At 37.4% G+C, this 16,491-nt stretch overlaps 1 protein-coding gene across 2 annotated transcripts in view; it reads left to right on the top strand.

Annotated features, from left to right (window-relative positions):
* The window catches only part of MSRA (methionine sulfoxide reductase A), a 292,369-nt gene that overhangs the window by 171,550 nt on the left and 104,328 nt on the right, over positions 1-16,491 (top strand). For both annotated transcript variants that reach the window (XM_074820282.1, XM_074820281.1), the window contains one exon: positions 8,468-8,572. In XM_074820282.1, the coding sequence (XP_074676383.1) occupies positions 8,468-8,572 (105 nt within the window). The remainder of the gene's footprint in view (positions 1-8,467; positions 8,573-16,491) is intronic.

The following is a 16,491-nucleotide window of genomic DNA, read 5'->3' as shown; positions in this document are numbered from 1 at the left end:
TAACATAAGATTGCTGCTAGTTATGAGACTAAGATTCTGTGATTCCCGTTACTTCTTCTGTATTTAATCCTTCATTTTATTAATTAACTTCGTAATTCATGTGTCCTAACCTAAAGCTAGCATTTTTCAATCGCATGACCACTTGTTTTGTTCTATGTTCACCTAATCTAGTTTTCAGATTCACACAGGCTAGATGGTACAAGCCTGGTGTTGCATTTCCTTGATGCCAAGTATAACTATTTTGTCAATAAACATAATTTATTGGCATGTAAATGCTCCGTCCACCTGATGTGTAAGTTTAGGGTTAAATTTTGGCTTTTAAAGGAGAACTTTGTAAATGTGGCAATATGGTGTCTTTCTGTTCCTGACACTGAAAGATTTTAACTCGCCTATATAAAGATCATATAGAAATTGTAGTTAGGTTAGAGTCTACCTCATCAACCATGATGAAAAGAAGATAATACAAAAGTCCCAACTCTTTGTGCAGATAACAGTGTTTGGGATAGAAAGACTTTGTTAAAGCTAAGTGAACAAAGGAAAAAGAGGGGCAATTCACTCATATATTCATAGCTGGTAAGGGCTCACTGCATTATTTAATTTGACATCTTTTATATCATAGGTCATTATGTTTCATCGAGTTACTATTTTATTAAGCCCTATAACTTTTTCCTTTAAGTTTAACTGGTATTTGTCTGAAGTGTCTCTCCCAGAAGGAAATCTGATTTGATTTGGAAACATCAGGAGATAAAGAATTGACCACTTCCCTTCGTTTATAGGAGATAGGTTTTTAGGAGCACTAAATGATCCAGTGGTGTAATTGAGCAGTAACTATGTTCCATATTTAAAATATGTTCCTAATTCCTTTTGAATTTCCCTGGTTTCTATTCCTACCACTGGTATGCCTTTTCATTGCTTATGCAAAGACTTGCACTTAGTCATTCTCTTCCTGAGAAGATGCTTATATCCTTAAATTAAAAACCTCTAGGTTTTCTTTTTGAAAGGCTAAACATATGCTCTTTGTCGCTGTCACTGAAACTATGTTTGAGGATCTGCTTAACGTCAGGATTGATCTTACCAGTGCTGTTCCTACCAGCCTCTTTTTTCCTTAGGCAACCCAATTCAGTCATTATTCCATTTTATTGCAATATTGCAATGAAATTCCACATTTACTTGCTTGTCTACTGCCACCCTTGCACTTTCCTCAGGGTGTTCCCCATTTGCAGGTATTACGTGTGTCTCTTTTTGCCTTAAGTAGAGATTTTACGTATGACTGGTTTTGGTACATTTTTTGATTGAATGGCCCCAGCGCAGCAAGTATTGACTTTATGAGACCATCCTATCAGGCTTCTCATCTGAATTATCCCCAGATTTTATAAGTTGAGACTTTTTATTTCTTTAAAATTACTGATGAAAGACTTTAACAGCAACAGACTTTGTACCAGTCCCTGCAGAGGACAGATAAAAATGCTGCCATTCAGTGCTTGTTCCCTTTAGACAGTTTTTTTAGAACTGTCATTTAGTCAATTCTTAATCCATTTAACATGTGCACTATTGATATTGTATAGTGCTAATTTTTTAATCAGACTGTCATGAAGTAATAAGTCAAATGCATTAATAAAGTCTAAGTCTGTTACATCCATGCTATTACATCCTACATTCATTACAACTAGACTTGTAATTTCATGAGAGGATGAAATCTAGTTTGGCTGACAAGACGTATATTCCATACAACCATGTTGACTGGCATTAATTACATGCCTATCTTCAACATCTTTTCTTCGGTTGGATGCTACAGGAGATATTCTGTTGTATTGTCCAGGAGCAATGTCAGACTAATCCTTAAGATGATGTGGTTCATCCAGTTCAGTGGTCTCTGCTGTACCCTGGCTAGCAAAGCAACACCACTCAAAGCAGAGACTCCCCGTATCACATATCACAACCAAACTGATTTCCCTAGGATGCAGACATTTCTCCCAATACAAATGGTAAAGAAGCTTTCCACCGACATCTGCAAGACATCACTGGGATAGTTATTTGAGCCTGGGATTCCCTTTGAATGAAATTAAATCAGAATATACTTTCTAGGAGCCCTCTTAATGCACTCCAACTGTGAACAGCATTTAGTCCACAGGACCAGACTAGAGTGAGTCTAAAGTAATCCCTCTTGAAGTGCTTGCCCTGTGGACTTTCAGCCCATAGAAGACACAACCTATAGGGACAGTGAACAAGTTTTTCTGCCTCCTTTTGTCCTATAGGCTAGTAATTGTGGGTGTTTTTCCTTTTATAAGTTCTTCAATATACAGCTGTTTTAAAAATGAGATTAGAAAAAGTGTCGGTAGTACTGGTTTTGCTTTCAGATATTCTGTTCAGTGTCTGATTATCAAAACCAATTTGCTGCTAAAGAGTACATAGGATTTTAGCAAACAAAAGAAAAAAAAACGTTTATAGCTATACCATATAAATTTTAAATACTTGCAAATAAGAAACAAGTTCATTTAGTAGGTTTTTTTTGGACATTTTTAGAAAAAAACAATATTCTTTGTTCAAACTGACAGTCTTCTTTATTTTAAATTCATTCAACTAGTTTTACTGAAAAACATGACTGAATTCCCGTGAGAAAATTATCAATAACAGCACTTTGTACCCTGTTTTTCACTGTAACCTTTATTGTCTTAATTTTGATTTGCTGGGGTAGAAAACTAAGTGATTCAAACAGTCACCAGAAATACATTTTATAGCAGTTCATTTTTCTATCAGCAGATTTTCTTATCTTTTTAAATTTTCATTTACTGTGTAATTAATCTATCCTCTAATAAAACAAATAAATAAAATTGAAGAAAATTCTCTCCTTAGGTGCATGCACCACATTGTAGCTGCTGTATGTACTACTTCTGCTAGTCACTAGAAGAGACATAATTTCCTGTGGTCCAGGCAGAAATTTCTAGAATTATGGAAAATTTTATTTTGATTAACAGCTGCAGGATTGGCCAGCCCATAGTGATAAATTGGCTTCTTGCTGTATAAGATTGACATATTTTAATACAGCTGTATAAAAGTATGGATCACACTGAGAAGGTAAAGTATTATATTTTGTAAAGCAGAAATTCACAGTGGATAATAAACCAAACATATTCTCCTAGTTCAATGCTAACAAAATCATTAAAGTTATTTGAAATATAAAGAACAAGGTAAAAAAATAGTAGCCACATGTTAGTGCCATTGTATAGGTGTTATATTTTACAGTCTCTTCCAAACACTGGCAAAATCACCCTGAAAAACTGAAAAGTGGTCACGAAACCATGAGTTGCAGGAGGTGAATGTGTAGGGATGGGCCACTCACTGTCTCTCCAAGCAGAACTACAGGGAGCTCTCAGAAACCAGTGGGAGCCAAGGTCAGATAAAGGCAGTTGGTTCTTCACGTACGCTGTCGTAGATATATCACATATGCTTTTTTCAACCCTACCCTGGGTATCTGCTTGTCATCATGGCCAGAGAGAGGCTGAAGGTCTGACTAGCATGTTCTCAAAAAGTAAAAAAATCTGTTTCCAACAGTGTCATTAATTAAAAAGATCAATCCAGTTGAAATATTCAGATAAAAAAAGATAAGGGATGACTTCCTACTAGTCTTTGTCCGTACAGAAAGCTCTTTAAATAAATAAATTCAGGTAATAAATAAAATGTCTGTTGTCTTTGGTTTTCTTCTTTGCTTGTTTTAAAAGTGAGAGGTATTAACCTCTTGATGAAGTTACCTTGACTTCTGGTGGATTTTCTGTCCATTGGGTTCTTTGAGTCAAGAACTGTTACTTTTCTAAGTACAAAATATGGGCCTGTTCAGTGAAATGACCTCTTCTGTGTTAGGCAGGAAGACAAATAAAATTGTCACAATATCAAATAAAATGTCATAACATTCTGAAAAATCTATCCATCTGTGATTATTTCCATTCTTTTAAACCTCATTACTTTGGAGGTAAAAACTAAAAGTTAAGTAGTTCCCCAAAGTGTGGGTTCTCAGTGTGTTAGTGTTGAACCCTTTGTTTGTTTATTTAACACATTGCTATTTTATGAAGAAGCTGGAAATTTTATTAGCGATAACTACAACGTAATAAAAATTCCCAGGCTCATTTGGAGAAACAGATGCTCGAAGGACCGACTACTTTTTCATGTAATATTTGCATATTCACTAGGGCCTAGGCTTTAGCTAGCACAAATTGTTTTAGCTCCAAAATCAATAAGATCTGAAATGTGCATCAGCTGATGTTCTGCCGCCTATTTCTTTACATCATATTTAGACATTTACTGGCTTTAGGACCTTTATTTCAGTGGGTAAGGAGAGGCAAGTTCTTTTTTATTGAAGAAGTGGGGCAGGATGGAATAGTTTTGGCGACGCTTGAATTTTCTAATTGAATTCACCCAGGGCTGGACTAGATAGAGATGAAGCCCAGATGTCATGTAGCAGCGCCGTTGCTGCTGGGTGGCTGGGTATCACAGGTGAGGTGCTCTCAAGCCAGCCCTTTGAAGTTGTTCCACTTTGCCGGAAATAATTAAATGCTTACTGGATCCAGCAAGTTGAAAAGAATGAGTTCGCTTCTATAATCCGTCGGCTTGGGCACTCACCTGGGGGATGATTAAGAAGGTGAAAATCTAAACACTATTAGGAAGAAAAAAATTGAAAAGGAGCACTGAGGTGTCACTTAGATATCTTTTTCTATTGCTCTTTACAGGAACATTTTTGCCAGAGTTTGAATCCCCACTGAAAGAGCTCACTGTAGCTAATCCTCTGAGAGTGGCTCTGTTTTCTAAGTGGGAAATGGATATAGGATAAACAGACAATCTGCTGTTGGCACACAGCCCTCTCTGCCACGGTGTAATAAAGTCTTATCATCTGCAGCGAGGTTCTTCAATGGCTAAGCTCCTTCTAAAGCTGAAGGAGAACTGAGCACCATAACTGGAAATCCGATAATGGCACCTATAAATAAAGGATTTCTATTTGCACAGTTAACAGCAAATGAAATTATATTTAGTGACTCAATAAATTATTTAAAAAACATGGTTCAATTGTTGAGCTTTTTTTGGGAGAAGGTTTCTAGAAATGTTCATACTTGTTAAAACTTTTGGAACTTAAAGTGAAGCATGCTTTTACTGTGGAATATTAAAGATCAGCTAATTAAAAGCAATAGGTGAACTGAGGACACCATGACTCTCTGACAATATAAATGGACCTTTCATGAGAAATTCTGAAGGAGGCACTAAGGTGAAGAGCTGAATATCACTGAAAGAATAGCATCCATCACTGATCATTTTACATTGTTTCAGCTCTTCAGTGTTAGCCTGTTAAATTTCTTGTTAAAAGACATGCGGCTTTTTAGAGAACAAGTGGGTTTATTGTTTCTCTTTGATTACTGCCTCTCCATTTTAAGAAATCTTACAAAAAAGATTTGATTAGAAATATTTCAGTGATTTTTTTACAATACAGAGGAGTGGTTGACGGGTTTGATGCCTGCTCTGTTCTTTTGGCACTGTACTGTACCAAATGTGTGAAACCCAAACTGAAACATGATTATTCTGTTTTCATAGTTGAACTTAAGCCTAATGCAATAAGTGAAATAAGAAGATCAACAGGGAGAACCCAATTTAACTTCCCTTTTGCCACTTTGGCTACAGCTGAGTCATATTTGGCACAAATGAGCTGCTTGTGTCCATGTGCTACTTAGGGTAACCTCCAGGTATCCTTTGATTCCTTCTTGTGGGGCACATTGCACCTGTGGAGAGATTGTGCTTTTTCTTTTCCTGTCACCTGATGCCATTTTCTCTCTGTGCTTCTTCTAGGAAATTTTGCGGTTAATTTGTCCCATGTGGAGCCTTTTACCTGTTTATTTGCTCATGTGTACCCTGTTGATTGGTATAGTTTCCACGAAAATTGTTAGGAAGTAGGAGTGCCCACCACAAATGACTAATACTGGTTTTAGTAGAAATAGCCACACCATATTCTGAAAGAAAATCCACTAGATTGTGGAAAGGCTTTGAGGAAAATTAGAGGTGAATCTGATAGGACCAGCAGCATTACCTTCTTGCTTTTCCTCTGAGGATGAATATTGATTTTAAATATGCTCTAGGTTCTAACGGTCTGTTAGCCATACATCTGAGGATTTGCTTCTTGAGGTTAGGCTATAGTTCTCAGAGTAGCACCATTATTTCCTTATTCAGAGGAAAAGAAGAAAGCTGATTCTTTGAACTCCTGGATTAGTCAGAGCAGACAGTGTTGACAAGATGTAATTGCTGCTTCAATTGAGAGGAAAGGTAATGCCTCTTGTTTTGAAGTTCTTTAAGAAACTCTCTTGTGATCTAAAGCTAGTCATCTTAGACAGGCAATTTGCTCCTGAGTGATAAGAACCTTTCATAAGCTTCACATTGGCTTACCAAAGAAAAAAAAAAAAATTAAAGTCAGAAGCCATTCCTTAATCTCGTCTTAGTTATATAATGTAGGCTTGCGAGAGCTGGACAAACCACCATCCGTTTGCTCTCCTTCTTTATCTCAAACAACAACAAAAATCCTGACCTGGGCTTCAGCTAAGGTAAAAACTATTATTTTCATTGATAGTCCATATTAAACCATGAAATCTGGAATAAATTCCATCTCTGACCTAAGGTGGCCATCAGTTCATGCCATAATATAGACAGACCATTTCATTTTATTATTAAGCCAATTATCTCTGACTTGTATTTTTATTCTACTAAATGTATGATCCCTTTCTGCTAACCTACCATTAGAATCTAACTTCAGATAATGAGTTGATTCCATGGACTTCAATAGGCCTAGTGCATGTGAAAGAGGAATTGGGCCTTCGTTTGCCTGGACGCTACCCTGGTGGACAGGATGACCACCTTTAGCTACAGGTTACATGAAACTTGTATATTTTTGTCTTTTAATCTCAGCGAGCACATCTTTGTTGTATTGTGAAGCACACTAGATAGGAACCAATTTGATTTTATCAAAATTTTCATTACAGATATCCCTGATGTGTCCCCTTTTACTTCTCTGCATTCTAGACTAAATTTAATCCCAGTCTTTTAAGTCCCTTTTAATAGCTAGCCCTCCCCTCTGTGCCTCATTTAGGTTTTCTTCATTTCAGGTGCCCCGTTAATGGATATAATGCTGTCATACTTTTCCCTGTCATGTCTCTTTAATATATCCTAGCATCCTTTGTATTTCTTTCTACTTTTTTTAATTTTTGTTTTTTAAATTCACATTTCTCTTGGTACTGAATTGGTGTTTCTGCTGAACACTTCCCAGTGACTCATAGACTCTGATTTTTCTTGTTTGGTGACAGCTAATTCAGAACCCATCACTGGGCCAGATTCAGTTGTTTGTTGGACTGCATGAAATTAAAAAGTCCTGTTGAAGTCAGTTGAATAAATTTGAAGTTTATTCTGGTATAGATGAGATAAAAACCTGGCCTAGTGTGATCAAGCTTATTACGTCCCCATCAAAAGGCAGATTTGGCTGTCCAGTTTACTTTTTTTAGGATTTACTTATTATGATTTAACTGAAGAATAGGAAAAGTTTTTTTCCCCATTCATGCATACATTATGACAAAAATATCCCTACTTTTATATATTGCAAAATATATATAATATTTATAAAATATAAAATGCTTGTGTAGCACTCAGTGCAGTGGACTCTCAACCTGGTATGTCTGAGCACTCATCTATTAATCTAACTATTAATTACAATTGGAGTGAATTATGTGGCCAGAGCCTTCACATTTTGTGAAGCTGAACCTTTCAATAATATTGTGAGTGATTGGACACATAAGGAATGAAAAAATCATGCCCGTAATGTAACTGAAAAATAAGAATAATATGTTTTAATGTGCTGTAACAGCTGCTAATCTTCCTTGAACTTCATCTACTGTCATAAAGTCAGTCAGGCCCTCTCTGACTCTTTTTGAAACTCAGTGACATCAGTGGTTTGGATGATGTGAAATAGTTTGAAATTATTTGTATGATCTAGTGTAAACATGCCCTTGAAATTTGTTTTTATAATCAATTATTTTATCCATACTTACCTCATGGAAATGAAGCCCAGTTTTATACTGTTAGGACAACTTAGACATATAAGTTTTCATATTTTAATGTTGTATTTGGAATATTTAAAAATATTTCACTAGTGTTGGTTACAGATATTTAAGAACTATTCATTTTTTCTCCTGAAAGCTGACAGACTACTGCAGTAACATCCCTGTCTTATCTTGTCTCTGGTTAGTTTATTTCATGATGGCCTCATCCAGACTAGCAGACATCTTAAAGTTGGCATGTATATAAAATATTGTATAAAAAGGCTTAAGTATAAATGATGGTAAATCAAAACACCTTTAGTTAAGATTGTGCTTTGGATCTTAGTATAAAAACTAAGAATGCACTATCTAATTCTCACTAGTAACATCTGATTTTTATTTTGTGTTTTAAGGTAAAACTGGCCACACAGAGGCTGTACGAGTAGTATATCAGCCAGAAAACATCAGCTTTGAGAAACTGCTCAAGGTCTTCTGGGAGAATCATGACCCGACACAAGGTAGAGTGATGAGTGAGCCAGTATTTAATTATCTTACTAATTACAGCTGGGATAATTAGTGTTTGAGCTGCATGGAAGAGATGAACCTTGAAATCACACTGGAGCTCAAGAATATGATTGCAGACATTTATTGACAGAGAAAGAGAGGAAGGGAGAGAATGAGAGTACAGAAACTCACAATACTCCTCCTCCTTTACAGCTGTCTGTGCTGGGAAAATTCCCACAGAGAGGCACCATAGACAATAGAAATTTTTTTTCAACTTTGATTATGACAATTTCTTCTGTAATGCTATCTTTTGTCTATTAAATTAAAGCACATTTCTTCACAGCTTCTGAGCTGGTCATTTTATTTGTGCCGAGGACCTTTATCCTTCATAAAAATTTTTGTTTGTTCTTTGTACATTTTTCAATAGCAGTGAATATCTTTTATGATTAGAAAAAGGAAACAAAAAGAGGTAAGAGATGGTATGTAGAGGCACCATCAGAGCATTCTAGCTATTTGCCTTATTCAAACCTTTTGATTTAATTTATCTTTCTTGGAAGAGGCTTCGTGATGACATTACACACATCTGTGCAAACATAAATGGGAAACTGTGTTGAGAAAACATTTTACATGTTTATATAGTTTCAATAAACATCATCCTTTACCATTTCTCAGAAATACTACACACAGTAACTCATTTCAATATTTTAACAGCTATCATAATTATGCCACTTGTTACTACATCTGGGAACAAAAAAAATGCAGATGATACCTTCAAAATGTGATACCATCCTGGGAAACAGTAACTCTGAGAAGGACCCAGGGGCTATTGTGGATAAGTGTCTTCCAGTGAGCCCAGACAAAAATGGCTATTGCAACTCCTGCCTGTATGCAAAGGGAAGCCTTAGTCAGGAGCATTAAAGACATTTTCTGTGTGCAGAGTCAGTAAAATCTCACAACATTTAATGCAGTTTCTGTGTTGACATACCAGGACTTATACAGAGATATTGCTGGGGATTCGAAGGAGGGACGGAGAAAGGATATAGAGCCTAGAAAACTGGCCTGGTGCTGTGAGTAAACATGTTCAGCTAGTTGAAGAGACATAACACTGTGATCTAGTAATCTCTAGATTAACACTATGATCTAGTAATCTCTAGTAATCTCTCGGCTTTTGTGAGCAGCAGATAACTCATAGTGAGATTGACAACCCAACCACTGGTGAGCCATAACAAGTTCCAGTAGCTGGAAGCCAAAGTTTGAAAAGTTCCACCTTGGAATAAAATAGTTTCACAGCTCTCTGTGTAATTAAACGCTGGAGTCTTTTTTCCATCACCATCCTTTCTAGTGTTTAAGATGAGATAATTTATCATTTTAGAAGAGGTGCTTGATTCAAGTCATGAGAAGAAATTCTATGTCTGTGTGTCGTGGTGGCCTATACTGTTGATTTATGAGCCTCCCTTTTCAACTCTTCCTTTATAGTTGTGTTCAGAATAATTTGTCTGCACCATCCTTGAAATACTTGCAGTTCTGCAATGAGGCAATGACCATCTTCAAATCGTGCTTCAGGGCCTTTGTGGTTTGCTCATAAGGCTTAGGAGGGAGGTTTTCTCCCTGTCCTACCAGTGGTTGTCTTTAGGTCTCTTTTGTTCTTTCTTCTTTGGATTGTCAGAGACTGGCCATCACCAGAGGCTGACATTTTTGCATTGGGCTGGTTGTTTTGATAAAGCAGAGAATCCTATTTCAGGGTAATTGGTTCATGTGTCTTGTTCACATGTTGGGATTCATCCTGATTGCCAGAGCTGGGAACTAATGAGCGGGACTATAGGATTCTTCACCTTCCAGAGCTGTATGAGGAATGGATTTATGCTGAAATAATCTCGGCAGCTACCACCTAATCAGTCATCTGCCATGTCTGTAGCCATAGCTCTGACAGCATATGGTTGTGCTCTGCCTGTGATGCACATACAATATGTTAGTCTCTAAAGGGCTTCAGTGCTTTAGGCCAACTGAAGTTCATATGCTGGACACAATGGTATGTGGATGAAGTGTAGTAGTTATCATAACAGGTCAGATCCGTTTATGATTCCTTCTGGTTTTAAAAGAAAGTAAAATGGTGACATTGTGTCTTTATATTCACCTTGCATTCTCACAGAACTGAGGTTCAAAATAGTTCCAGTCTGTGCATTCAGAAGAAGGTTGGATGCTGGCAGATGTCACTCTTTGATTTCTGGCAACTGGGGAAACATCACCTAATTAGCCCGGGCACAGAGCCACACTAATGTGGCTGTATTCCTTCTGGGATGTGAGCTAATATCTCCATATGACACTGAGCTGTGTGGATACCCGAGTCATTCACAACTGTCTCAGGCATCTATGTGGCACTGCAGTGCTTGGTGTAAACATACCTAAGCCTTTATCTAAGCTTGCCTCAGTAGAATTTCCAAATGGTTCTTCTGTAATAATTTGCCAAAAGTGAGAGCATTACTTTATCTGTAGAGAAGATGTCAGACTTCTCTGGAGACTTTGCATAACCAGACTTGGGCAGGTTGCTTTATCTATGTATTTTAATGGGTGCTTAATCCTAATCTTTGCTGAAGAACTTTGCAAAGCTCATCACATCTCTACCACCTTTCTTGATTTGCGGAAAACCTAAACCACAAGGTCCCAATTTCAAGTTTCTTTGTTTTGTAAGATAGGGATAGTATTCTTATATACCCTTTCAGGTTTGAGCAGTTAGCAGTAGAAGATCTCTAAGGTGGAATTGTTTCTTTGCCTTGATTTGTATCTACTCCTTGCTTTTAGCTTGCTGTGGGAAATATGGTTTTATGTAAAGATACTGAAAGTGAGAGTTATCTCTCTGACCTATGATATTTTTCTCCTCTCCTGAGGTTCAGCTGTGTGCACACAGTAAGTCTTATTTAGCCAGCCTTACGGGAATGTGGGACTCAGTCTGTCAAAGAGAAGTTTTTTACTAAGCAGATAAATTAGGAAGATTTCTTATTCATGAAATTCAGCACACTCTTTGGATGAATACGGTGTCTCATATATCCAGCAAGTGCTGGACTTCTTGAGTGTAGCACTTACTCAGAAGTATAAAAGCTTTTTCTGTGACACTGTCTTGCTTTTTTTCCAGAAGTTGGGTTAATGCCATTTAAGCCCTCCTACCCCAGCAGAGATAATGGACTCGTCTAATTGTTCTAATGTCATTAAACATCAAATGTGTACATTGTTGTAGTACAGATGGCCCTCAACTGCTGGAAAAATATCAGTTCTGCTTACATTTTCTGTACAACATTTCAAATAGTCTAGATGGTACCAAGTTGCTAAAGAGTACAAACTGGCAATCCTATCATTCATTATTGTGTGAGTGTATTAATATTCAGAAGTTGCTGCTTTCTAAACAGTTGGACCTCTTGCCTTCTAGATGAGACTGACATCTCACTGGGATTCGAATCTTCTCTGGGAGGCAGCCTGGCTCTTGTTTCATGAAGCTCTTGAGTCTGAGTATTATACAGAAGTCTATTGAAAAGCAAGAACCTTTGATCAAGTCAAACAGTCTATGAGTTGAAAGAGATTCTCCCAGATGAGCATCTCCTAAGCGTGGGGCCCTGATAAAGTCCTCCTTGACTATTAATTTAGGATCTATTTTATAATTCATTACATTTGGGATACTGAAAAAGCAGCAAACAAACCCCTGACTTCTGCCAAGTGACATATGGTTGTCATCTCTGTTCAGCCTCTAATGCACAGATCAGCATTTCTTCTCTCCTAGGAATGATCTTATCTATAAGAGGAGGATTGCTCTGTATAGCTCTATAAGTGCTTGAGGTGGTTACTTCTTTGACACTGATACAGAAAAAGACAATGAATGTGATATGCTGAAAATATGGCAAAAGAATCTATGGCTATTCACTTTGTACACTATTTTTCTAAAGTTTATAGAGGTGTAGGACAGATTCTGTATTGCCCCATTTTTGCGCTATGAGGCCATTCCAAGAGCCTTCCAGATTTTTAAGATAAGCCTGACTGTGTCCTGCAAATTGCACCCTGATGATGGTTCTGCTGGCACCTCCATGCTGTGTGTCTAGAAGGATGTGGACTTTCAGACCATAATTTTGTCTGTATTGTGCCTCAGCCCGTAGTTTCATGATTGCTGTAAGCTAATCTTTGATTTAACTGTTAGGGAAAAGGGCAATTTTATTCTCTCTCCCTGACCTGTCTGCAGGATACAACCTTTTTCTTTGTGTTGACACTGGCGATCATAAAGTTCTCTGATCAAGCTGAAAATTAACCCTGCATGAATTGAAGTGAAACGTAATTTTCAGCCAGGGCTTAAATTGCCAAGAGCATGACTACTAGTGGGAACACCCTTCTGGCATTAGCACTGTCCTGTAGTGTGGGAGCCAATTGCGAAACCCGACTGTACTTGTGTTCAGGGAAGAAGATGTCGTATTTTATCTGATCAGAAAGTTGGGCCACTCTTTGTAGGTGTCAGAAACTATTTCTCCAAACCTTTGGAAAAATCTATCTGATACCAGAGGACTCTGTTTGTCATGGTGCGAATGTGATTCCTGCAAAGCATATTACTGTTCATAATTATCCTGACACTGTGTGTGGTTGAAGTCCGGTGTGTGTCAGAGATTTCAGCCCAGTCCAAGGCAACTTTAAAGAAAGGCTCCTTGTTGCTTTCAGTGACTGTGCAGAAGACAAAACAACTATTATTTATTTCTCTTTAAAACATGTTTGGGGCAAATGAAAAATCCACTTGCCTCCTTTAGCTCTTTTCTCTCTTGAATATGATCCAGAACGGATGGGTGTTCTGGTAGTTCTCCTAACTTATCCTTCCCAGCCCACAAGAAATAACTTGGGTACAACTACAGTTCTCTGAGGTGAGCCCCAGTTGTACACAAATCTCATCCTTTTTCATCGCTGCTTCTGGCTTTCTGTTTGGGTTTTTGAATTAGTGGAAAGAGCTGAGAGGAAGCTAGGACTCCATAGTTTTGGCTGCCGCCCTCTGACAATGGGGTGAAGGACAAAGGCACCCATGGCCAACCGCTGCCCGGGAGCTTCTGGAAATTTTCTCCTAGCCTTATTGATTCTTTGAGTGTGAATGTACAAAGACCTGAAGTCACTGGTAAGTAATCTCATTCCTCCTTTCTGTCATGAAGAAGTCCTTATCTTGCCTGTGTTTGTACAGGAAATGTAAGCAGAACTGATATTTTTCCAGCAGTTGAGGACCATCTGTACTACAACAAACTCATCACCTGCCAGATTCATTCAGAACATCTCTTAGTCCATATGTCTTGTGTATCCACGATGAAGAAGAGATGTATGAGCCATTTCTCCTCCCTGTGACCTTCCAAACAGTTTGGCATTTAGCCTTAGTGCTGATACATGATTTCTCCAGATTAATATCTGTTTTTCATTGTGCTGACCCATTTTAGTTGCAGAGGGTATATTTATTTCTCACCAGTTTTGAAGGACTGTACTTTTTTTAGACATTGCATAAGGAATCTATCATCTGCAAATAATTAAAATTAGACACTAGAAATGACATTGTATTGCTAATGAGCAGATGTGTCTACTTATACCAGTGGAAGAACAGCTGTACACATAAAAAACGCTACAGCGACCCTAAAGCAGCATTATGTATTCTGCTACAGGCCTGTAACTTCATTTAGAGATTAAAGGGAAAAAAGTAATCTCTCCATGTAAAATATAACCATTTTTAATTTTTTCTTTGCATTTCTGTAACTCTCTTCCCTTTATAATTTGAATGAAATTTGCAAGTCTCAGATTAAAGCACAAAGCACCTTTGTCTTGTATTTCAAATGTTATTAAAAGTCCTGATGGTTTCAGCATTATTACAAGGTGTAACAAAAAACAGTGGAAATACAAAATCTGTTGTCACCAGACATATTAAATATATTCAAAATAGAATTACCAACCCCTTAGGGAGTCATTCTTGGTCCAATACTCTTCAATATTTTCATTAATGACTTGGAGGATATAGTGGAGAGGATGCTAATTAAATCTGTGGTAAAGACATTGCTAGGAGGCTCTTGGAGGAAACGAATAAAACACAGCTCTGTGTTGATAAATTAAAAAAGCCATGGAAATCGATATGCTGAGACACAATAAAGATAGATGTATATTGGTTCATGCAGAACTGGATAAGCAACAATAAAAATATTCACTGAGTTGTTTGATAGGAGACTGTCTTCTGTTGCCTTCAGGTTCTTCTAATTCCATCTCTTTCCAATGAAATATCAGTGGTGGGACCTAGTTGACTGATGTCTACCCATTCCACCAGCAACCAGTTTAGTGGTCCCTTGCCCATAATCACCTCATACCTTTGCTACTTTGTAAAAAGTATAGACCACAGATAGTCTTTGCCAGTGATGCTTAACCAGTACTGCACTTTGAGATGGCAACTTCATTTCTTTTATGAACTGAAATGCCTAATGTTATGTTGTTCCCATTCTTTGTCCTTTCTCTAGAGCTAAATATGCATTAAAATTAAATACATATTATTAGGCTGCTTTGCGTCCCCAGGAATTTTAGCTGTCATGACCTAATTTGCATATTAGACTCTTTTTATCCATATAAATTAGAATAGACTTTTTCTGACCTATATTTTCAGTTTAGGAGATGTTGTTTTTCTGTATCGCAGTGAGAAGCTGAGATTTGACTCTGCATCTTTTTTAATGAAGGGGATTATTAGCCAGTGCAGTGGTTGCTGAGATGGCTGAATGGTTTGCATTATGAAATGAGTGGGGCTGAATCAGTTCTGGCTCAAGGGCAAAAGTTCTTCTGGGCTCTGATTTCTTCTTACCTTTAAACTACTTTTAGCCTATTTATTTTATATCTGACAACGATGTGTTAACCATTTCTCCAGAACTACTAAAAATTATCTTTCAGTATTGCTACAATCAGTAATAAAATGGTTCCCTGAAGATGAGGAAAGCCATGGCATCAGTCTTTTGTGCCATCGAAGATGAGGCTGTGACTCTTGTGCTCTCAGAAACATGAACCCACCACTCAGCTGAAGGGGAGGTAGATTTAGACTAGATACAAGGAAGAAATTTTTTATGATTTTTTTTTTTTTTTCCCATAGAGGTGGTGGATGCCCCATCCTGGAAACATTCAAGGTCAGGTTTGACAGGGCTCTGAGCAACCTGATCTAGTGGAAGATGTCCCAGACCATGGCAGATGAACTTTAAAGGTCCCTTCCAACCCAGAATATTCTATGATTCCTTTTGTTCACAATGCCTGTATCTGCTAAGAAGAATCCTGGAAAATGTTTTTATTCCATTACAGTCTTCCTCAGGACCATTTCTGGGTTATTTTGTAGTTACAGCATAGCTGTGTTTGTAATTCAGGAGTGGAAGGATGAGGGAGGGAATCTTCATTTTAATTCAGGCTTTTTGATTTGTAACTTCTGAAGGAAAATCTGGACTTCTCAACACTTAGGACTGTCTTCAGTAGCTTTCAAATATCCATGAAGTATGTATATTTATAGAATTGGAAAAGATCAACCTTAGAAGGTCGTTTTCTGCAGAATTTTTTGATGGACTGTTCCTAATCTCTATACAAGGAAAGCAATAGACAATGTCAAAATGAGGTAATACCAAACATTCTTTTATTCTTCAAATAACCCACTAGTAAATTTACTGTACTTGGGTCTAGAAATCCGAGGCACTGAAGCATGGCATCATTAATCATAGTTTATGGTGATTATTAGTAGGCTTTTAATCTTTGTTTTCATTATAATTAGGTACAAGAGGTCAAAGCTGACTCTCTTCTAAACAACAATATTTTCAGTGAATGACTGTTTTTCTCTGCCTGCAATTTTCTCTCGCATATTTATAAGAGCATACTTGTCTGTGTTTTGAGAGAGCAGTGTCCCATGAGTTTATCTGCTGATAAAAGCAAA

Source organism: Strix aluco, chromosome 3, assembly GCF_031877795.1.
Source record: "Strix aluco isolate bStrAlu1 chromosome 3, bStrAlu1.hap1, whole genome shotgun sequence".
In the NCBI taxonomy this organism is placed as follows: domain Eukaryota; kingdom Metazoa; phylum Chordata; class Aves; order Strigiformes; family Strigidae; genus Strix; species Strix aluco.
This window is presented reverse-complemented; position numbering and strand designations above follow the sequence as displayed.